At 26.0% G+C, this 24,761-nt stretch overlaps 6 protein-coding genes across 7 annotated transcripts; 1 reads left to right on the top strand and 5 right to left on the bottom strand.

Moving 5' to 3' along the window:
- Positions 1-248: 248 nt before the first annotated feature.
- LOC128951514 (zinc finger protein 62-like) lies at positions 249-2,610 on the bottom strand. The gene is made up of 6 exons (XM_054296765.1): positions 1,685-2,610; positions 1,386-1,622; positions 1,027-1,296; positions 755-919; positions 560-671; positions 249-459 (listed from the first exon to the last, which is right to left on the bottom strand). Exons 1-6 carry the CDS (start codon positions 2,508-2,510, stop codon positions 249-251), a joined length of 1,821 nt encoding a protein of 606 aa, XP_054152740.1. The 5' UTR covers positions 2,511-2,610.
- A 351-nt stretch (positions 2,611-2,961) lies between these two features.
- LOC128951504 (zinc finger protein 718-like) lies at positions 2,962-5,184 on the bottom strand. The gene is made up of 6 exons (XM_054296755.1): positions 4,362-5,184; positions 4,053-4,289; positions 3,704-3,973; positions 3,463-3,627; positions 3,271-3,382; positions 2,962-3,172 (listed from the first exon to the last, which is right to left on the bottom strand). Exons 1-6 carry the CDS (start codon positions 5,182-5,184, stop codon positions 2,962-2,964), a joined length of 1,818 nt encoding a protein of 605 aa, XP_054152730.1.
- A 198-nt stretch (positions 5,185-5,382) lies between these two features.
- Positions 5,383-7,879, bottom strand: LOC128952297 (zinc finger protein 99-like). The gene is made up of 6 exons (XM_054297665.1): positions 6,974-7,879; positions 6,665-6,901; positions 6,307-6,576; positions 6,021-6,185; positions 5,829-5,940; positions 5,383-5,743 (listed from the first exon to the last, which is right to left on the bottom strand). Exons 1-6 carry the CDS (start codon positions 7,791-7,793, stop codon positions 5,533-5,535), a joined length of 1,815 nt encoding a protein of 604 aa, XP_054153640.1. The 5' UTR covers positions 7,794-7,879; the 3' UTR covers positions 5,383-5,532.
- A 451-nt stretch (positions 7,880-8,330) lies between these two features.
- On the top strand, positions 8,331-9,205 carry LOC128952369 (uncharacterized). The gene is made up of 2 exons (XM_054297758.1): positions 8,331-8,660; positions 8,730-9,205. The coding sequence occupies exons 1-2, from the start codon at positions 8,340-8,342 to the stop codon at positions 9,069-9,071; spliced, it is 663 nt and encodes a 220-aa protein (XP_054153733.1). The 5' UTR covers positions 8,331-8,339; the 3' UTR covers positions 9,072-9,205.
- A 126-nt stretch (positions 9,206-9,331) lies between these two features.
- LOC128952308 (zinc finger protein 62 homolog) lies at positions 9,332-12,018 on the bottom strand. 2 transcript variants are annotated; one of them, XM_054297687.1, is made up of 7 exons: positions 11,985-12,018; positions 10,892-11,626; positions 10,590-10,826; positions 10,215-10,484; positions 9,977-10,141; positions 9,720-9,831; positions 9,332-9,597 (listed from the first exon to the last, which is right to left on the bottom strand). In XM_054297687.1, the coding sequence occupies exons 2-7, from the start codon at positions 11,550-11,552 to the stop codon at positions 9,372-9,374; spliced, it is 1,671 nt and encodes a 556-aa protein (XP_054153662.1). In that variant the 5' UTR covers positions 11,553-11,626; positions 11,985-12,018; the 3' UTR covers positions 9,332-9,371. The 2 variants fall into 2 exon arrangements, with proteins under 2 accessions (XP_054153662.1, XP_054153653.1); XM_054297678.1 differs by lacking the exon at positions 11,985-12,018 and having other exon boundaries at positions 10,892-11,676.
- A 3,892-nt stretch (positions 12,019-15,910) lies between these two features.
- LOC128951493 (zinc finger protein 567-like) lies at positions 15,911-18,225 on the bottom strand. Its single transcript, XM_054296744.1, has 6 exons — positions 17,512-18,225; positions 17,214-17,450; positions 16,843-17,112; positions 16,490-16,654; positions 16,225-16,336; positions 15,911-16,121 (listed from the first exon to the last, which is right to left on the bottom strand). Exons 1-6 carry the CDS (start codon positions 18,125-18,127, stop codon positions 15,911-15,913), a joined length of 1,611 nt encoding a protein of 536 aa, XP_054152719.1. The 5' UTR covers positions 18,128-18,225.
- Between the last annotated feature and the right edge of the window lie 6,536 nt (positions 18,226-24,761).

The raw sequence follows: 24,761 nt of genomic DNA, 5'->3' as shown, positions 1-24,761 counted from the left end.
TGTAATACTAAGCCATAATTATTAGAAAATAATAAATAAAAATTTAATTACTGAATAGTAATACTGATACATATTGAAAGTCCAATTATATACAAATCCTGTATCAAATACAAGTAAATTATAAATACAAAGTTAACAAAAAAAACTACCGAATAATATAATTTAATTATTTATAAGATTTATTTTTCTTATTTATATACATATTATATTATATACATTAATGAAAAACAAATTTATAGTTTAAATAACTATTTGCCTGTCCAATCCTTGTGATGTACTCTCATATGATGTCTGATATTATTTTTTGATGATATTTCTATATTACATCCCTTTATCGGACACATCACACGTAGACTTCCTGTATGTGTTGCCATATGAAGACCCAAATACCTCTTAGTCGTAAACAGTTTGTTACAGTGAGGACACGGCAGATGTGGTTTGTTATGTAGAGTCATATGTCTGGTTAATAGAAATAAAAATTAATAAAATGTTTGTACCGTTAAGTTATAATTTATATTTATTTATTTTTTAAAATTATGTAACTATTTTTTTTAAATACATTCTCAAACAATTGGTAAATCTAAACGTTTTATCACATCCGGGCCAATGACACACCAGTGTGTGGGGTATGTCCTTATGAATTCTATCCATGTGTTTCTTTAAATTATATTCTTTAAATTTAAATTATTATTTAGTATATATATATATAAATAAATAAAACAAATTAATGGTAAATTTTAAAAAATATATTTACTTTTTTTAGTGCGAAACTCACAACCGGTCGATTGGCACCGATAATCAAAATTATCGCTATGAAGAATCTTATGTCTAGTCATATCACTTTTGGCCACTGATCGATACTCACATCCGGGCCAATCACACACAATGTCACGGATACCTAAATGCCTTTTTTTATGCACTGAAATATTTGTGTCCGATATTAATAAATAATGTATATAAATATTTATACTATTATTATTATTTAGTTAAATTAAAAATTAATTTCGTATATCTATCACTACATACCTGAAACCATTAATCTATTTGTTGTCTTAAACTGACAGCCCTCCCAATCGCAGTAATAAAACGGTAACTTTTCTCCGATACCGTGTTTTAAACGTTTATGTGTTATAAGTGTATTACTATTACAATACGATTTGTCGCACATATCACAAGTAAACGTTTTTAACGGTTTCAGGTTGTGATGCGCGTGCAATACGTGGCGCTTAAGATTTGAATGACTGTAACAAAACTTTTGACAATTTCGACACTGAAATTTCGATAAACTTTCGGCGACTTATGTATAAATTATTTTGAAAAAATAAATAAATATTATTATTAAAAAAATAAAATTGATTAATAAAATAAAAGCTTTTCATCAATACCTTGAGATTTTTGTTTATCACTTAATTGATCCAATCCTTGGCCAATATAATAGTGTTTACGATTCTTATGTAGACTTAATGAGTCATAACAGTTCAAATGATGTCCACAAATGTCACACTTAAATGGCTTAATATTCAGATGATATAGATTGACGTGTCTCTCAAGATCTTCAAATCTAATTCTTTTATAATCACATGTCTGGCATTGATAGCTGCCATCAATGGTAAGTGTTTCATCTGTTTTGATATTAATAATCATTATTAAATTTAAATATCCATAAAAACAATAAATTAAATACCTTTTAATTTCTGTCTTTTTTCTTCATACTCATCACTGTATGGTTTAATGGTTTTCACACTTTTAACTGTCTGTCTATTACTCTCACCATCTGTTACATCGTCGACATCTTTTAAAATTATTTTCTTAGTTTTCTTCAATGTCTTAACATTTCTTTTGCAATTGTCATCGATGTCATAGTCATAGTCATCAGTCATATCACATGATTTATTACTATCACTATCTGTATAGTCTTTAACATTTCGTTTCTTTGCTTTCTTTGATTTCATGTGTTTTACACTTTTAATTGTTTTGCTTTTATTGTCTTCAACTTCATTGACATCTCTTAATATAATTTTTTCGTTTCTTTTGAAAGCTATCTTTAGATTTTTCTTAGTTTTCATAAATGTCTTTATCTTTACATTTGTTGTCCGACTTCTATCTGAGTCGTTGTCGTCATCACTGGTAACAGAATCTGCAAACTTTTTAATACATCTTTTAGTTGTTTTCTTCAACTTTTGTAAACCTTTTGTTTTTACATTTTTATCACAGTCTTTATCATCACTCTTAACATCAGTTGAGTTATCAATTGTCTTACTCTTCAATTGTGTCTCCAATTCACTGATTCTGTCTTTTATGACATCATTTTGTTGACAAACAACACATTTCTTCACATTTATCACCAAATCGTTGACCACTTCTTCATAAAATTCAATTTCTTTGACAAGTCTTTCATTTTGTTTAACCACTTCTTCAAACACGTCGTTCACATCAATCGTGACACTCATGTCTTGTGTTTTATGTCTTCCAAGTCTTGTATGTCTTATATTATCATTACTTTGATTCATGTCTTGTTATTAAATCATTTCAAACATAATTTCAACAAAAAATTTTGTCTTAAAATCCAAAACATTTGAAATGTAAACACAATTTTGTCAACAAATATATCCAAAACATTCATCAATAATGTCACCAAAAATGTCTTAATTTTTTTTATAAAACTGTATATAAAGAAATTAACGATTGAAATAATGTTTAAATACAGTACAATGATTTTTTAAATTAAATTAAATTATTGAATATTTTTATGCAAAACAATGTCAATGTAAAACTAAGCCATAATTATTAGAAAATAATAATTTAAATTTAAATTTAAATTGAAAGTCCAATTATTTACAAATCCTGTTTCAAATACAAGTAAATTATAAATACAAAGTTAACAAAAAACTACTGAATAATGTAATTAAATAATTTAAAAATTTCTTATACAATATTATATACAGTAATAAAAGCAAATAACTAATTGCCGGTACAGTCCTTGTGATGTACTCTCATATGATGTCTGATATTATTTTTTGATGATATTTCTATATTACATCCCTTTATCGGACACATCACACGTAGACTTCCCGTATGTGTTGCCATATGAAGACCCAAATACCTCTTAGTCGTAAACAGTTTGTTACAGTGAGGACACGGCAGATGTGGTTTGTTATGTAGAGTCATATGTCTGGTTAATAGAAATAATAATTAATAAAATGTTTGTACCGTTAAGTTATAATTTATATTTATATATTTTTTAAAATAATGTAACTATTTTTTAAATACTTTCTCAAATTATGGGTAAATCTAAACGTTTTATCACATCCGGGCCAATGACACACCAGTGTGTGGGGTATGTCCTTATGAATACTATCCATGTGTTTCTTTAAATTATATTCTTTAAATTTAAATTGTTATTAAGTATAAATAAATTTAATAAGACAAATTAATGGTAATAAAAACAAAAAATATATTTACTTTTTTTAGTACGAAACTCACAACTGGTCGATTGGCACCGATAGTCATAATTATCGCTATGAACGACTTTATGTCTAGTCATATCACTTTTGACCACTGCCCGAAACTCACAACCGGGCCAATCACACGCATAGTCACGGATACCTAAATGTCTTTTTTTATGCACTGTAAGAGTTTGTGTAGATATTTATAAATATATTTTGCTTACCGTACGTATAGTTGAAAAAACATTACACATTACCTGAAACTGTTAAACTATTTGTTGCCTTATACTGACAGCCCTCCCAATCGCAATAATAATACAATAACTTCCGTCCGATGCCATGATGTATGCGTTTATGTTGTATAAGTGAATTACTATTACAATATGACCTGTCACATAAATCGCAAGCAAACGTTTTTGACGGTTTCAGTTTGTGATGCGCGTGCAATACGTGGCGCTTAAGATTTGAATGACTGTAACAAAACTTTTGACAATTTCGACACTGAAATTTCGATAGTCTTTCGGCGACTTATGTATAAATTATTTTGAAAAAATAAAATAAATATTATAAAAAATGCTAAATAAAATAAAAACTTTTCATTAATACTTTGAGATTTTTGTTTATCACTTAATTGATCCAATCCTTGGCCAATATAATAGTGTTTGCGATTCTTATGTAGACTTAATGAGTGATAACAGTTCAAATGATGGCCACAAATGGCACATTTAAATGGCTTAATATTGAGATGATATACATTGACGTGTCTCTCAAGATCTTCAAATCTAATTCCTTTATAATCACATGTCTGGCACTGATAGCTGCCATCAATGGTAAGTGTATCATCTGTTTTGAAATTAATTCTTATTATTAATTTAAAAAAATAAATATTATCCTAAAAATCAATAAATTAAATACCTTTTAGTCTTTGTCTTTTTTCTTCATATTCATCACTATATGGTTTAATGGTTTTCACACTTTTAACTGTCTGTCTATTAATGTTACCATCTGTTACATCGTCGACATCTTTTAAAATTATTTTCTTAGTTTTCTTCAATGTCTTAACATTTCTTTTGCTATTGTCATCGATGTCATAGTCATCAGTCATATCACATGATTTATAACTATCACTATCTGTATTGTCTTTAACACATCGTTTCATTGCTTTCTTTGATTTCATGTGTTTTACACTTTTAATTGTTTTACTTTTATTGTCTTCAACTTCATTGACATCTCTTAATATAATTTTTTCGTTTCTTTTGAAAGCAATCTTTAGATTTTTCTTAGTTTTCATAAATGTCTTTATCTTTACATTTGTTGTCCCACTTCTATCTGAGTCGTTGTCGTCATCACTGGTAACAGAATCTGCAAACTTTTTAATACATCTTTTAGTTGTTTTCTTCAACTTTTGTAAATCTTTTGTTTTTACATTTTTATCACAGTCTTTATCATCACTCTTAACATCAGTTGAGTTATCAATTGTTTTACTCTTCAAGTGTGTCACCAATTCACTGATTCTGTCTTTTATGACATTATTTTGTTGACAAACAATACATGTCTTCACATTTGTTATCAAATCGTTGACCACTTCTTCATAAAATTCAATTTCTTTGACAAGTCTTTCATTTTGTTTAACCACTTCTTCAAACACGTCGTTCACATCAATCGTGACACTCATATCTTGTCTTTTATGTCTTCCAAGTCTAGTATTATGTCTTATATTATCATTACTTTGATTCATGTCTTGTCATTAAATCATTTCAAACATAATTTAATCAAAATTTTTTGACACAAAATATAAATCAAAACATTTGAAATGTAAACACAATTTTGTCAACAAATATACCAAATATTCATCAATAATGTCACCAAAAATGTCTTAATTTTTTTTATATAAAACTGTATATAAAGAAAATAACGATTGAAAGTAATGTTTAAATATAAATTTATTATTACAAATCCAAGTGTCAAATACAAGTAAGTAATAAATACAAAGTTAACAAAAAACTACCGAATAATGTAATTTAATTATTTAGAAATTTTTTTATTTTTCTTACACTATATTATATACAATAATAATAGCAAATAACTAATTGCCGGTACAGTCCTTGTGATGTACTCTCATATGATGTCTGATATTATTTTTTGATGATATTTCTATATTACATCCCTTTATCGGACACATCACACGTAGACTTCCCGTATGTGTTGCCATATGAAGACCCAAATACCTCTTAGTCGTAAACAGTTTGTTACAGTGAGGACACGGCAGATGTGGTTTGTTATGTAGAGTCATATGTCTGGTTAATAGATACAAAAAATTAACAAATGTTTCCCATTACTACTGTTTTTAATAAGTTATAATTTATATATATATTTTAATACTTTGTCAAATTATGGGTAAATCTAAACGTTTTATCACATCCGGGCCAATGACACACCAATGTGTGGGGTATGTCCTTATGAATACTATCCATGTGTTTCTTTAAATTATATTCTTTAAATTTAAATTGTTATTAAGTATACATAAATTTAATAAAAAAAATTAATGGTAAATAAAAAAAATATTATATTTACTAATTTTAGTGCGAAACTCACAACCGATTGATTGGCACCGATAGTCATAATTATCGCTATGAATGAGCTTATGTCTAGTGATATCACTTATAGCCACTGCTCGAAACTCACATCCGGGCCAATCACACACATAGTCACGGATACCTAAATGTCTTTTTTTATGCACTGAAATATTTGTGTAAATATTAATACTACTTAATATAAATTTATATAAAATTATTTTCAACAAAAAAAACGATTTCGATATTACGGTATGTGCGCTTCTCCGAAATACATAAATACATACCTCCAAGTAATGTCAAATTATCTGATTTATATTGACAGCCCTCCCAATCGCAGTAAAATATCGGTAATGTTTTTCCGATGCAGTGATAAAAACGTTTATGTTTGATAAGTGAAGACCTATTACTATAAAATTTTTCACACAAATCGCATGAAATAGTTTTAGACGATTTTACGTTGTGATGCACGCGCGCCACGTGTTGTTTGAGATCTGACTCGCAGTGTATAAATTTTTGACAATATTGACACTGAAATTTCGATAAAGTTTGGGCGACTTATGTATAAATTATTTTGAAAAAAATTATTTAAAATATTATATAAAAAAAATAAAAGTGGTAAACAAATAAAAAATTTATTAATACTTTGAGATTTTCGTTTATCACTTAATTGATCCAAAGCTTGGCCAACATAAAAGTGTTTGAGACCCTTATGTCGTCTTAAAGTGTCGTAACCAACAAAATGTTGGCCACAAATGTGACACTTATATGGCTTAATGTTTAGATGATATCGGTTGATATGTGTCTCAAAATCTATAAATTTAATGCTTTTATAATCACATGTCTGGCACTGATTGCTGCCATCACTGGTAAGTGTATCATCTGTTTTGATATTAATATTAATATTAAATTTAAATAATAATTATTATCCATAAAATCAATAAATCAAATTACCTTTTAATTTCTGTCTTTTTTCTTCATATTCATCACTATATGGTTTCATTTGTTTCACTTTTTTAACTGTCTGTCTATTACTGTTACCATCTGTTACATCGTCGACATCTTTTTGAATGATTTTCTCTTTTTTCTTCAATGTCTTAACATTTCTTTTGCTATTGTCATCGATGTCATAGTCATCAGTCATATCATATGATTTATAACTATCACTATCTGTATGGTCTTTAACACATCGTTTCATTGCTTTCTTTGATTTCATGTGTTTTACAATTTTAATTGTTTTGCTTTTATTGTCTTCAACTTCATTGACATCTCTTAATATAATTTTTTCGTTTCTCTTGAAAGCAATCTTTAGATTTTTCTTAGTTTTCATAAATGTCTTTATCTTTACATTTGTTGTCCGACTTCTATCTGAGTCGTTGTCGTCATCACTGGTAACAGAATCTGCAAACTTTTTAATACATCTTTTAGTTGTTTTCTTCAACTTTTGTAAACCTTTTGTTTTTACATTTTTATCACAGTCTTTATCATCACTCTTAACATCAGTTGAGTTATCAATTGTCTTACTCTTCAATTGTGTCTCCAATTCACTGATTCTGTCTTTTATGACATCATTTTGTTGACAAACAATACATTTCTTAACATTTGTTATCAAATCGTTGACCACTTCTTCATAAAATTCAATTTCTTTGACAAGTCTTTCATTTTGTTTAACCACTTCTTCAAACACGTCGTTCACATCAATCGTAACACTCATGTCTTGTGTTTTATGTCTTCCAAGTCTTGTATGTCTTATATTATCATTACTTTGATTCATGTCTTGTCATTAAATCATTTCAAACATAATTTCATCAAAAATTTTTGACTTAAAATCCAAAACATTTGAAATGTAAACACAATTTTGTCAACAAATATATCCACAAAATATTCATCAATAATGTCATTCATTTATTATTATAAAACAAAAAAATATTATATAATAATTGAAATTTAGACTCTAGTCTAGAATTATTACATTATTATAAAATTAAAAATTTAATTATCAAAATACCAGTACAACTACATAACTTACTGATATTGTTATTACAACATTTGAATTATATTATTGATAATAATAGATAAATAATTAAACAGATATTTTATTAGTATATAAATGCATAAAGTTTGCAATTTTTTTAATCTCATATATTATCAAAAAAAAAAGTTTTTTAATATACATGTATTAACGTTGAAATTTTTGTTAAAATTAAAATACGACACATACCTATTAATTATACATACTTTACACAAACACACACACACACACACACACACACACACACACACACACACACACACACACACACACACAAACAAACATACCATGTCCAATATACCCGATACGCCTTATTTTTGTATATTAATAGATAATTCTAGACCGGCCACTCCCAACTGTGTCCCAATGTACACCCGAACCAACGATTGTTTTCTAACATTTCGCACCCGAGACCTGCTCCGGGATCATCTATTGAACGACCATTTGACTAACAGTGTTGCCGATAAAGATGCTGTCGATAAGTTTATGGTATGGCATCTGGAGTACCAGGATCAGCTGATCAAAACTATGTCCGAAAGTATTAAGACTATACCCGATAGGAGTAAAACCAATTACGAGGGCTGTCCCGCATGTGATCGTATTATGAGTGTATGTTTAAAAATAATTAATTTTTTAAACTAAAAATAATTATTAATTTTTGTTGTTTGATGTGAACAGGTTTTCGACATTAGGAATGAGCCGAACGCCAAACACCAACTGATCGTACGTAACATAGATAAGGATTATCCGGAAAACAATGTCAACCATATTAACCCACATATTAAATATTATCCATTTGAATGTCGTAAGTGTGAGGAAGAGATCAAAAACAGTGGTAAAACATCGGATAATGAATACCGAGAAGTGGTTAAAACAGCTGTAAAAGCAAAGGTGAAAAAACATATTATTGACAAACATTTGCGAACATTGAAACTGGAGAGACATGAGTTGGAGGTTGAGGTCGAAAGATGGACACAACAGTTCAAAGTTGAAGAATTGGATAAATTGTCGCTAAAGTAAATAGAATTAATTCCTATTATTCCATAAAATACCAGACAATTGAAACTCGAAGCCAATTCCCAGTCGACTATTATAAAGAGTAAATAGAGAGATGACATCCCATTCCTCTATTTAAATATGAATTAATTTTTACAAATAGCAATAAACAAATAAATAATTACTGTAAATAATATTAATATAAATTACTATCTATTATTTAATTAAATTGTTTCAATCAATTTATTTCATGTTATAGAATAAATATTATGTACAATAATAGTAATAATAATAATAATAAATAGCAAATTCACTAATAGTTAGTTATTTAATCAATGACTTATTGGGTGTCCAATCCTTATGATGATATCTCATATGATGTTTGATATTAGCTTTGCCTGATATCTGTATCTGACATCCCGGTACAGGACAGGGTACACGTATAGCTCCCGTATGGGTTCTCACATGAATATCCACAGCACTCTTAGTCTTAAACAGTTTACTACAGAAAGGACAGGGAAGGTCTGGTTCGTTATGTAGTTTCAGATGTCTGGTTGTATAATATAATTGGATAAACAAAAAAAATTATTACCGATAGTCCTTATTATTTCAATTAAATAAAAATAAATAAATATATATATATTAAAAAAATTATTATAAAATAAATAATACTGTTTTAAGTAAGAGTTAAATCTAAATGTTTTGTCACATCCGGTCCAATGACACGCAAATTTAGGAGAACTTTCCTCATGAACTTTCTCTGTGTGTAACTTCAAACCTCTCTCTTAAATAAATAAATAAATAAATATATTTTTAAAAAAATATTAAATACCGATAAAAAGATATTAACTTTTTACTATTATTTTAACTATTTACTTAATAAATACTTTTTTTAAATACTATTTGGATATACAATGTAAATAAATTACTTGATTTAGTGAGAAACTCGCAACCAGGCCATTGGCACCGATAGTTATAGCTATCGCTGTGAACTAACTTATGATTATTAAGTTCACTTATGGTGGCCGTCTGAACCTGACATCCGGGATAATCACATACATAGTCACGGATACCTAAATGTCTTTTTTGATGCACTGGGAGATGCATGTGTGTCCCATAATTATAATAATTTTATTACCGGTAATTAAAATTAATTATCACACATACCTGTGACCATTGAAACACTTGACGTTTTGAACTGACAGCCAATCCAATCGCAGTGATAATACTTTACTTCTCTGCCGATACCGTGTTGTTTACGTTTGTGAATATTAAGTGAAGTTCTGTTAAAATATAATTTGTTACACTTATCGCAACCAAACGTTACACCGGGTTTCACGTTGTAATGCACGCGCGACACGTGTTCATTGAGAAGTTGTTCGGTACGTAAAAATTTTTGACAATATTGACACTGATATTTGTTCAGTGATCTGACGACTAAAAATAAAAGATAAGATAATTAGGTATTTATAAATAAATTGATATTATTTTATATATATTTTTTAAAAAACTTTAAACAAAATAAAAATTTCAATCAAATACTTTGAGATTTTCGTCGATCAGTTAATTGATCCAAACCTTCGCCAACATAATAGTGTTTGAGACTCTTATGTCGTCTTAGAGGTCCATAACCGACAAACTGTTCGCCACAAATGTCACATTTGTATGGATTAATCTTAAGGTGACATCGGTTGACGTGTGACTCGCATTCAGGAAATTTTTTACTTTTATAATCACATGTCTGGCACTGATAGCTGCCATCACTGGTAAGTGTTTCTTCTGTTTAAAGATATTAATAATTATACTAATTATTAAACTGTGATTTCAAATACTATTTCAAATACCTCTTAATTTTTGTTTTTGTTGTTCATATTCATCACTAATGAATGATTTCATACGTTTCCCACTATTAACTGCATTACTCTTATTGTTATTGTCTTCAAGTTTGTCGACATTTTCTGAAATACTTTTTTCATTTGACTTAGTTTTTTTCAATGACTTTGTCTTTAAATTTATTGTCAAACTGTTAACTGATTCGTTAGCATCACTTGTCTTAACAGAATCTGTAACGTCTTTAACACTTCTTTTTTTAGTTCTCGACAATGACTTTGTCTTCAAACTACTAATTAAATCTCTTTCTAAACTGTTGTCTGATTTGTTGCCATCACTCGTCTCACATGATATATAACTATCAAAATCTGTAATCTCTTGAACACATCCATTGTCTTCATTTGTTGTCTTCAAGTTGTTATCGTAATCATCATTGTATACAATATATTCATTCTTAACTATAATTGAATTATCGGTTGTTTTACTCTTCAAGTGTGTCTCCAATCGATTGATTCTGTCTTTTATGACATTATTTTGTTGACAAACAATACATGTCTTTACAATTATCATCAAATCGTTGACCACTTCTTCATAAAATTCAATTTCTTTGACAAGTCTTTCATTTTGTTTAACCATTTCTTGAAACATGTCGTTGACATCAATCGTGACACTCATGTCTTGTGTTTGATTACTTCCGTGTCTTATATTATCATAACTTTGATTATGGATTCGTCTCTTGTTTTAAATTACTTCAAAAATAATTATAATAACAAAAAAACATTTGAAATGTAAATACAATTTTATCAACAAATATATCCAAAAAAAAATATTCATCAATAATGTCAACACATTATAAAAACTGTATCATTATAAACAAAACCAAAACAATAATGGCCGCCACGCTATGATACCCTTATTTAACTTTTTTGACACTACTCTTAAATTACGCTAAATCATATTTATTGCTATTAAGCTATTTATGTAAGCAATTAATATGATAAAGTAATTTAAGCGTAGTGTCAAAAAAGTTAAATAAGGGTATCATAGCATGGCGGCCATTATTGTTTTGGTTTATTTTATAATGAAACAGTTTTACTGTATAACAACATTAGTATACATAAACATACAGTAAATTACAGTAATATAATATTATTACTAAATATCATATTACATCATATTATATAAATATATTATCTATACTACTATATAATTTGTTCAATGTTTGTGCCATTTTCTGTCACACAAACAATTACTTTTAATGTGTCGCGCGATTATTAATAATTTTAATTTATTAAATAAAAAATTAATAAAATATACTTTTTATAATACACTGTATATTATATATAGCGCGTGAAAGCATTGTTTAGTAAAGAGATAGATTGAGAGAGAGAGAGAGAGAGAGAGAGAGAGAGAGAGAGAGAGAGAGAGAGAGAGAGAGAGAGAGAGAGAGAGAGAGAGAGAGAGAGAGAGAGAGAGAGAGAGAGAGAGAGAGAGAGAGAGAGTATTGTTGCACGTGTTAACTATTGATACACATTTTATTACATGGATCTAACTAGTTTTTATATAAATCGATATTATTTTATACAATAATTTATTTATTAAAAATAACATATTAAACAATTTTAGATAATTTTTTTATAAACAAATAATTTATTAATTAATATCAAATATAACTAATAAGTTTAAAATAAAAATAATATAACCATTATTTTTATAAAAGTCATTACACTGACCATCACTATTACACTATACAGTAGATTATAATATACAGTAAACATTTATATTTGTACAGTATAGGAGTGGGTACAACAAAACCTAACTACTAATACTACTAATATATAAATTAACTTAATTTGTTTCAAAAATTAAGTTATTATGACACCATATAATAAATAGATATTAAAGTGTCTTAAAAAATTAATTTTCTAATAATTTTAGGCAATTAAAGTTTAACAAAATAAAATTAACGGTTGGTGTAACGTTATCAGGAAATTTAAAGTAGATTCGATATCGATTATTTAATAATAATTTACATTTTTTAAATTAAACATAGTTATTAATAATCATATGAAAATAAAAAATATTAAAAAATAATTAATTATTGTATTACAAATTAATACAAAAATAATAGTATACTATTTGTATAATAATACAAATAAAAATACAAAAAAAATAAAATGCAATACAATAATACTGTAACTCTTTTGTAATGAAATGAAAACCAAAATACAAAAAAATTGTATTACAATACAATATTATTGTAACTCATTTGTAATTATATGAAAATACAAATAAAAATGAATTAAAATACAAAAATAATCAAATAAATTGTTTTTTATTACAAAGAATTAAATTATTAATATACATAAAATAATGTATAATATAAAATAAAAAAATACATTAAATATTACAAATTAAAATAATTAAAATCAAACAAATCTTAAATGACAATAATTTGATAATAAAATAATCACTAAATAATTATTATATCATTTAAAATAAAAATAAATTAATTATAAAATAATAATTGTTTATTATATGATTTTAAATAACAATAATTTGATAAAATAATCACTAAATAATTATATCATTTACAATAAAAATAAATTGATTATAATATGATTTTCAATTTTAATAGTATCAAATAATCACTCTTCAATATTCAATACTCATTACACAATACTCAATCATATTATCAAATAATTAAATACAGATATAGTATACTATTTGATAATTTATTTTTTAGGCAAACAGTCACTCAATATTTAATGTAATATTACATTTAAGTCATGTGTCATACATATTGTAAAATAAATTTTACATTTCAATCCTCCCATAACAAAGGTCTTTGTTATGGAGGGCTGTATGACAGATGTTGGGTCACAAAGGACCTAACAGTCCTTTGTATGTCCCATACATTGTCAGTATGTGTTTGGGCTTTGGATCGGTCGGTCGCCTTGTTTTTTATATATACCGGTATCTGGAGTACTAGATATAGCGACGCTAACGCTAACCGGGTGTAGTGGACAAGTTGGTGGCCAACTAGTATCACCGGGATTGACATTTACGGAGTTTATCTATAACTGGTGGCACCGGGAAACAAAATCAACTGTAAAAACATTGGTGGCTTAAACGCGCACCCGAACTATAACAGAGATAATCACCGGTATTTGTTTATTAATAATCAATAGTCTATTGCCGCGTATATATCACTCTCTCATACACTCACACGCTCTCTCTCTCTCTACCTCTCATACACTCTCACATTTAACGCCAGCTCTATACTCTCACTCACACTCAAACACATTAAATTTTATTAATTGCCATAACGTTAAACTCAATTCACCTGTCAATCATCGAGACCTACGCAGCCTACGAATCGGTCGCCATAGACAACCACCAGTGGCGGACACATACGACAGCAGTAATCTAAAATCAATACTCAGCCTTCGTAGTGCATTTTATTATTGATTAATTCGTCGAACGAGTATATAAACAACTGTTTTCAACACAAAAAGGACACAGTTTCTGAACCTTTATTGTATTGCTACAATACTATTTTATAATAAATTGAAATCAAGACATCATATCAATTCAATTGGTGGTCAATACCTATGGACAACATTGGGACTCAAACATTCGGCGGCCAACGAGGACAACGATAACAGCCACCGGTCTCTGATCTTTCTCTTTCTATGGTTTTGTTTGATAAGTCACTCTAAGTCAAGTAATTAAATGTTTTAATCTATTTATTGATTTATTTATTGCGGTGCGAAGTGCAGGCAATGGTGGTGGCACTCAGAGTAGAATTTAGTATAGTATAGTATAGTATAGAATAGTATAGTCAGTCTCTAAATAGAGAACAGAGACAAAGTGAGCAATTGTAGCCATAGATTGTCTCTGTCTTTTAATAATATAATAATAAAAGACTAAAATCTAGTCATCACAATATAATAGTATACTATTTTATTTTTTAAACGTTATTTTAATTTAATACAAAAATTTTGTATATTTATTTGGTATCAAAATACAATTGAAATACAAATAATATAATTTAAACATATATTACAACTCATTATTTAGATATTTGTGTTTTTATTAATTAATGTATTTTAAATAAATTGTATTTTAATACAAAAATATTGTATTTATTTATTTTTTTGTATTTTGGATACAAATTATTTACAATTTCATTACAATTTTTTGTATTTTTTTTGTATTTATACCAATTGTATTTAAATACATTTTTTAATACAAATTGAATTGTATTTAAATACGGTTTTAAAAACTTGTTTTTTTGTGTTTAAAACAGACATTTTCAAGTGATTATCAAATCTAAACATTTTGTCACAAGAGTGACACTCATGTCTTGTCATTAAATTATTTCAAATAATATATCATTAAAAACTTTAACTTAAAATCCAAAACATTTGAAATGTAAACACAATTTTGTCAACAAATATATCCAAATATTCATCAATAATGTCAATAAATATTTATGATATAAAAGTAAATAAATAATTAATTAAAAGTAATCTTTAGTTAATTAAATATTTTAATTAAAAAAAACTAAATTAATATGAATTGTTGATGAATTGGTTGAAATTATCAAAATAATAAAAAGTGAAATGAAATGAAATCCCATTCATTATTCAAATATGAAATATTCACGAATTCCGAATTATATGCATTCTAAAAGTCTGTCGGTCTGTCTGTCTGTCTGTCGGTCTGTCTGTCTGTCTGTCTGTCTGTCTGTCGGTCTGTCTGTCTGTCTGTCGGTCTGTCTGTCTGTCGGTCTGTCTTTCTGTCGGTCTGTCTCGACATAGGTTCGAATCCAGGCTCCGCTACAAAAAATTTTTAATATATATTTTTTATTTTTTAAGTTAAGGAATTCGTATGGAAATGCTTTTAAAGCATTCTCAACTGGTTTTTAATGAAAAATAAACAAATGGATAGTAAAAAAATTACTAACAGTAATGTAATGTAATTTTATTTTTATTATATAAAAATTGTTTAATAATTTGTTTTAATAACTAATTGCCGGTCCAGTCCTTGTGATGTACTCTCAAATGATGTCTGACATTAGTTTTGTTTGATATCTGTGTATTACATCCCTTTACCGGACACTTGACTCGTATCCAACCCGTGTGTGTTTGCATATGACTAACCAAATACTTTTTAGTCGTAAACTTTTTGTTACACTGAGGACAGGGCAGGTGTGGAACGTTATGTAGTTTCAAATGGCTGTAAATAGTTGATGAAAAAATTATTATCAGTGATTTTTATTTATTTTACCGGTAAATTAAAAAAAAAATACCGGTAATTAGGGTATATTTTTAAAACATACATTTTCAAATCATTATTAAATCTAAACATTTTGTCACATCCGGGCCAATGACACGACAGTGTTCGGGGTATGTCTTCGTGAACACTCTTCATATGTCTCTTTACTCCTCTCTCTTATATATAAATGAGATATTATTTATTATTAATATACATAAATCAAAAACAGTTATATTAATAATTATTTTAAAAAAATATCTTTGAATAGACATTACAAAGAAATCATAAAACAAAAAAAAATTATAGATTATTATCGGTAATTTGTTTACCTTGTTTAGTACGAAACTCACAGCCAGGCCATTGGCACCGGTAGTCATATTTATCGCTGTGAACTAATTGGTGTGTATTCAAAGTAGCTTTGGTTACCGACCGAAACTCACATCCGGGCCAATCACATACAAAGTCACGGATACCTAAATGGGTTTTCTTATGGACTGAAAAATTGGATAAATTTATAGTACGCTAAATATATTGTATAACAATTTTTAAAAAAAAAATAATAATAAATGAATAAAAATTTTGTATGCACTGCGAGATTGATGTCAATTTAAATAAATATATATTGTACTATATTAGAGATATAATTAACAGTAAATTAGTTAAATGCGCTTTTCATACATACCTGTGACTAATGTAATATATGGTGATTTATACTGACAGCCCTCCCAATCGCAATAATAATACGGTAACTTCGGTCCAATGCCGTGAAGTAAACGCTTATGTATGACAAGAGAACCCCTATTACTATAGGATTTGTCACACATATCGCACGCAAACTTTTTAGTCGGTTTAAGGTTTTTATGGACGCGCGACACGTGTCGCTTAAGATCTAACTCGCAATGTATAAACTTTTGACAATATTTACATTGAAATTTTGATAAAGTTTCGGCGACTAAAGTAAAAAAATAAATAAATAAAAATAAATTATTCTATGGCTATAAAAATTATGCATTTATTAACAATTATATTAAGACATAATAAATTTATCCATACTTTGAGATTTTCGTCGATCACTTAACTGATCCATACCTTCGCCAACAGTATAATGTTTTTGACTCTTATGTCGTCTTAAAGCATTATAACCGACCAAATGGTCGCCACAAATGTGACACTTGTATGGCTTAATGTTAAGATGTTGTTTGTTGACGTGTGCCTCCAAGTCTTCAAATTTAATATATTTATTATCACATGTCTGGCACTGATAGCTACCATCATTGCTAAGTGTGTCATCTGTTTGTGTCAATGATTATTATTAGACAAAAATTTCAAATATTATCATAAAATAAAATACCTCTTAATTCTAGTCTTTGTTTTGCATACTCATCACTGTATGATTTCATGCGTTTTCCACTTCTATCTGTCTGTCTATTGCTGTTACCATCTGTTACTTCATCGACATCTCTTAAAATGATTTTTTCATTTCTTTTGAATGCAATCTTTAAATTTTTATTCAATGTCTTTACATTTGTTGTACAACTTTTACTAGACTTTTTGTCATCACTTGTTTCACATGATTTATAATTATAAGAGTCTGTAACATCTTTAACACAACTTTTGTTTGATTTTTCAAACCTTTTTGTCTTCAGATTTGTTTTCAAATTGTTATCGCAGTCATTGTATTCACTCTTAAAATCAGTTGAGTTATCGGTTGTCTTACTCTTCAAATGTGTCTCTAATTTACTGATTCTGTCTTTTATGACATCATTTTGTTGACAAACAATACATTTCTTCACATTTATCACCAAATCGTTGACCACTTCTTCATAAAATTCAATTTCTTTGACAAGTCTTTCATTTTGTTTAACCACTTCTTCAAACACGTCGTTCACATCAATCGTGACACTCATGTCTTGTGTTTTATGTCTTCCAAGTCTTGTATGTCTTATATTATCATTACTTTGATTCATGTCTTGTTATTAAATCATTTCAAACATAATTTCAACAAAAAATTTTGTCTTAAAATCCAAAACATTTGAAATGTAAACACAATTTTGTCAACAAATATATCCACAAAAAAAACTATTCATCAATAATGTCAACACATTTGATAGTAAAGTACAGTAAATAACAATACTTTCGACTGATTTTATTGAAATAATTTATTTGTTTATTTAAAATAATAAATCATATATAAATAAATTGAAGTTTAAAGTTAAATAATTTATCATTTAAAAAGTGATTTAATTTAAAACAATTCAATAAAACAGTCAATATATGCCATAAATATATTACATTTATAGATCACACGAAAAAATATTTGTATTAAAATACTTTACTAAAATCATACTTAAAATATTAAAATGTTTTTGGTACAAATTAAATTTTTTAAAAAAATGTATTACAAATCTATACAAAAATTATTTAAAATCAATATTTGGATAATAATTAAAATCAAAATACAAAAAATTTAATAAAAATACAAAAATAATCAAATAAATTGTTTTTTATTACAAATAATAAATTTTTTATAAATATACATAAAATAATGTTAAATATTATAAAATCTATATATTTATTATTATAATATTATAATCACTAATCAAATAAACATTTAGTAGTTTTTTAAAAGTTATAATTATTATATAATAAAAGTTTTGTTGCAGTTGTATGTTAACCACTAGTCCACTAGTTGGTGATGATGGTGATGGTGTAATAATTTAATTGATTAAAATAAGTTTATATTTTATTAAATGATTAAAACAATAGGATTAAATACATTGATTATTATATTGTAATAATAAAACACAATTATTATATGAAGTATTAAAATAGGATAAAAAGTGGTGTCATTGAGTGGATCACTTCTATTCAAATCAAGTATCTGATCCAGTGATCTCATTGACAATAAGTTTTATACTCAATTAGGTTGAGGCTCTGTTAGTTACCAATCAAAAGTCAGATATGTTGTAGCATTAGTACTCCATTGAAGTACTAAGTATTGATGCAACAGTGGAAGGTCTAACCATTATCTGTAATTTCGTGCAGGATATTGACCGTGCAAAGTTGGTACCAATTAATTATGATTTATTATTAGTTGCTTTACTCTGAAATCAAATTTGGGTTCAATTAGCGCGTGGGAAGTGCTATTTATTGAACATTATATTCTGTGATATATTGGGTTTTATAAGTAGAGTAAATATGTATTGAACTGAAGGGAAACTTTAATTAATGCCAGTTGTCTCTAATAGTGGAGAACATATATAAATAAATATATTATATGGGAAAGTTTTTGAATTAAAAACATATAACTATTTATTATTAAGATTAAATATTGTTTACATGTCTTACAAATATTTATACTATTTTTATTTTTATAAGTTGAATACAATAATTTTGTATATTTATTTATATCAAAAAACAAATAATATAGAAATAATATAATTTATCTCATAATTGAGATATATGTTTACGTAATTAGTGGGTTGAGGTATAGACTATAAGCCCACAGTTTTTATGTATGTTTTGCATGTATTTACACTGCATTAAACATATGATTCATATTTCACTAATCAATATCAATCATATCATAAGATAACAAAGCATTTGTTACTATTACAGATTAAAGGTAGTTATAATAATTATAATTATGATGATGATGATAAATTTTAGACGTGGCCGTCTGGCACTCTATGGGAGGCTGTAACCGGGGATCAATACCGGCATGACTAATAACGCAAATAATTCTCTGCACCTTTGTAGGTGTACCATATGTCGATATTAGACCTGTAAGTGGGGTCTATCCCACACTCCTCGAACTTTACACGGGCAACTATTATATCAAATGTAAATATGTCATATAAAGTTATATACTTGAGTAACATTAGTTCATCAAATGTCTATAAAAAATATTGTGGAATTGTTATGAAACAATCACAATATTGTTAGACATAAAAGTTCAGATATGAAATTATCAATTTGTAAATCTGGTTTAAAAGGTGTTACCAAAAGACATGGTTTTTAAAAAATAGTATTTAGTAATTATATTATTTCCTAAATTTCAAAGTCACTTTTTACTGTATATTTTATATTATATTTTTTACCGTTACATATATCATTTTAAAATGAGATGTCCAATCAATAGATATATTGAATTTATTTTTGAAAATTTAGACAATTTTACTTTCGATGTTAGTATATTAGAAAATACTTATAAAATTATTGAAAATTATACTAGATATAGCGATGACGAGTAAAAGCAATATATTAAAAGTGCTTTATTTTATTAAATTAATTAATCACTTGAAATAATTTAAATATTATATGAAATAAAAATATAAAATTTATTATTAGTATTATTTTTTGTTTTTTTAAATATGAATAGTAGAAATTCATTTGATAGGTTTGATGATGACTTAGCATCACTATTATTATCTCATTTTTCGTTTGAGGATAAATATATATTAAGATTAGTTTCGAAACAATTTAATTATTTAATATTTTTGTCTCAAACTTATATGTATTTTAATCAGGATTTATTGGTTGATTTTACTCTTAATAATATATCTACCCATAATGTTATGAAACTATTTGAATTTATTATTACGAAATGTCCTAACCTTACAAATAATAGATATGAATTACACTCATTATCTAATTAGTATCTTAACAGTATTAAGCAAAAACTGTAGAAAAATAAAATTTATTTATATATAATGAATAGTAATAATAATAATAATTTAATGATCCAATTATTTAGCAATTTTTTTACCAGTTCACTCCAAACTTAAATACATTTATCTTTAAAAGTAAAGATTTAAGAAATAAAATTTTAAATTAAAAAGTATAAAGGCATGAATCTGTCATAAAATTAAATAAATAATTTTATATTTATTATTAAATTAGCTTTAAATTAATAAAATTAAAAGATTACTTATATTTAGTTGATTTGTGACCTAATATGGCGTAGTAAACTCTGTATTCAATATTTTTGTCATACGTGTTTTGATGAGATTATAATGATTATCTTATAATCTTAATATTGTTATTATTATTTTTGTTTTAAATTAATTATTTCATTTATACTTTTTTAATTTAGTTTATATTTATAAAATTAATAATTTAGTTTTTTTAGTCTTTAGTTTTTGCACACTGAGAAAAAAATCCTATTACTCGAGAGTAAAAATATAAAGTAAATGAGTGTCAAATAAAAATCAAATAATTGTATATTAAAAATAAAACATTTTTCTAATGTAAAATAAAAACTGTATATTTATAAATTAAAAATAAAACTTTACAATTCATGCGCAATAAGTTAAAAATGAAAACAGTAGTTTCTATTAAATACTCTATACTTATACACAAACACTGTACAATAATAAAATTATATTAAATAATTGATAAATATATAATTTTTAATATATATTTTATACATATATAGAATATTTAATCTATGTTTTTTAAACACAAAATTACTAGAAAATTATCAATAAAAAGTATTGCAAGAAAGCCGACAATTCAAATTCTAATTAAAAATAAGTAAATATCGATTAAAAAATCGATATTTATACATATATTTATTTTATACATTTTTTTATAAAATAAATGTTTTATATAAACTGTAAAAAATTAATTAAATGAAAAGTTATAAGTATATTAATGCATATATATATAATAATTATTGTAAGAAAATAATAACTATGACTTAAATTAATATTAATATTAAAATTAAATGTTTAATCAAAAAATATCTAATTAAATTAAAATAATTGTAATTAATAAAATAAATATAAAATTAGATTTTTTTCAATAAAAAACTATTTTTTAATAGACAATTGTCGATTTTTAAATCGATAATTATCTCTTTTATTTTACATTAATTTTTAAAAAACAATTATCTACTATTTAAAATATAAATATTTTTTTTAGTTTGTATGTTTATAAATAAAATTAAACACAAATGTCTATTTTAAATTCAATAATTATACAATATTTATTTTACATTTATTTTTATTAAACAAAAATATTATAATAAATAGATTTATGTTTAGTTTTAAAGCGATATTTGTATATTAAAATGTTGCCCTTTTTGAGTATTAATGCCCTATAATTTTAATAGAAAAATATCGATTAAATAATCTGTGTTTTGTCCGGCGATTATTTATCTATTTTTTAATCGATTGTCAATTAAATATTTTACAAATTATTTTATTTTTAAAGACATATATCTTAGTTTAATAAAACAATTTTCTCAGTGTAATAACTTTTAACATCTATTTCCAAAGATTTAATTACCCCGGTACTATTTACTAAAAATTCAATTTATATTGTATTGTATAATATTTTAAACAATTAATTGTATACTTTTTTTTGTAAATTAATTAATAAACAAATGTACCGAAAAAATTCAATCACTTATTTTCAATCCAATTCTTACGATGTATTCTCAGATGTCATCAAATTTAACCACTATTTTGATATCTTAGTGACAGCTCTTCGTGTGTTTTTTTAATAGTTTTTCTTTTAATAAAAAAATATTTGGTATACAAAGTAAATAAATAATTATATTTTATATTACTATATATTTTATTTATATGTATTTATATATTTTTTTTTATATTATATTACTGTATTTTATGTGCATAGATATATGAAACCATAGAATAGGGTTTATAATTATTTTTGATGTTTTATTTCGGCAAATATTAGATAATAATGTTAAATAAAATTATAAACGTATTTATTGTTTCTATTAACTTATTGTTTCTGACATTTAAATTATTACAACAATTAATTAATTATATACATCAATATATAATTGATTTTTGTTTAAATTTGTGTTAATTATATCTCAATATTAAAAATATTTCAAAGTTTATCCTATTATACTTTGTTTAGTATGAAATAGACAACCTGTCCGTTGGCACCGGTAGTCATATTTATCGTTGTGAATGATTTGATGTGAAGTTATATTTGATTTAATGAACGTCCGATACTGACATCCGGGCCAATCACACACATAGTCACTGATAGTTAAATGCCTTTTATTATGCACTGAAACAAAAAATTGTTTCAATTCAATACATTATATTAATACAATATAAAGTAATCAAATATAGTTATTAGTTATTAAGTAATTAAAAATTATTATCTATTTTATGATAAAAATATATTATATATTTCTTTGACATACTTTTGACGATTAGACTATTTGTTGATTTATACTGACAGCCCTCCCAATCGCAATAATAATACATAACCGATGGTCGGATGCTGTGATTTAAACGTTTATGTTTGATAAGTGAACTTTTATTACTATAAGATTTGTCACACATATCGCACGCAAACGTTTTTGATGGTTTCATGTTGTAATGCACGCGCGACACGTGCTGTTTGTGATCTAATTGGCAATACATAAACTTTTGACAATATCGACACTGATATTCCGCTAAATGTTTCGGCGATTTAAATAAATATTATTAAACAAAAAAAATTCAATATCTATTTGATTATCTAATAATTATTAGAAACTGAAAGTAGTTTTTAAGTTAAAAAAACTTATTAATTCTTTGAGATTTTCGTTTATCACTTAATTGATCCAAACCATGGCCGACATGTAAATGTTTCATCACCTTATGTTGTCTTAAAGCTTCATAACAGACAAATTGTTGGCCACAGATGTAACACTTGTATGGCTTAATCTTAAGATGATATCGGTTGACGTGTTTCTCTAAATCTATAATTTTAATAGTTTTATAATCACATGTCTGACACTTATAGATGCCATCACTGGTAAGTGTTTCATCTGTTTAGATATTTGTGTTTTTGAATAGATTGTAATAATAAATATTATCTTTAAAATCAATTAATAAAATACCTTTTAATTTCTGTCTTTGTTTTTCATACTTATCACTAAATGCTTTCATATGTTTCCCACAATTAACTGCATTACTGTTAAAATCTTCAACTTTCTCGACATCTCTTAAAATAAACTTTTCATTTCTTTTTAGTTCTTTCTTTGTTTTCTTCAATGTCTTTAAATTTTGTGTCCAATTCGTATCAAAATCTGTAACTTCTTTAACAAAACTTTTATTTAGTTTCTTTGATTTTTGTAAAACTTTTGATTTAACATTTGTTTGTAATTTGTTATCGCAGTCATTGTATTCACTCTTTGCTTTAATTAAATTATCGGTTGTCTTACTCTTCAAGTGTGTCTTCAAGCGACTGATTCTGTCTTTTATGACATTATTTTGTTGACAAACAACACATGTCTTCATAGTTGTCATCAAATCTTTGACCATTTCTTCATAAAATTCAATTTCTTTGACAAGTCTTTCATTTTGTTTAACCATTTCTTCAAACACGTCGTTCACATCAATCGTGACACTCATGTCTTTTCTTTTACGACTTCCAAGTCTTGTATGTCTTATATTATCATTACTTTGATTCATGTCTTGTCATTAAATCATTTCAAACATTGTAATTAATAGTAATATTGTAATTAAACATAAAAAATATACTTTAATACTGTATATTAGTATTTATTTTATACCAATTTAACCAAACTTATGAAAATAATTATTTTTTTATTATTTAATATTAATG

The sequence above is a fragment of the Oppia nitens genome, unplaced genomic scaffold (genome assembly GCF_028296485.1).
Source record: "Oppia nitens isolate AA-2021 unplaced genomic scaffold, nextdenovo-longstitch-racon4-pilon3 scaffold11_pilon_pilon_pilon, whole genome shotgun sequence".
NCBI classification, from domain to species: domain Eukaryota; kingdom Metazoa; phylum Arthropoda; class Arachnida; order Sarcoptiformes; family Oppiidae; genus Oppia; species Oppia nitens.
The sequence above is the reverse complement of the archived record's forward strand: the minus strand, read 5'-3'. Positions and strand labels throughout refer to the sequence as shown.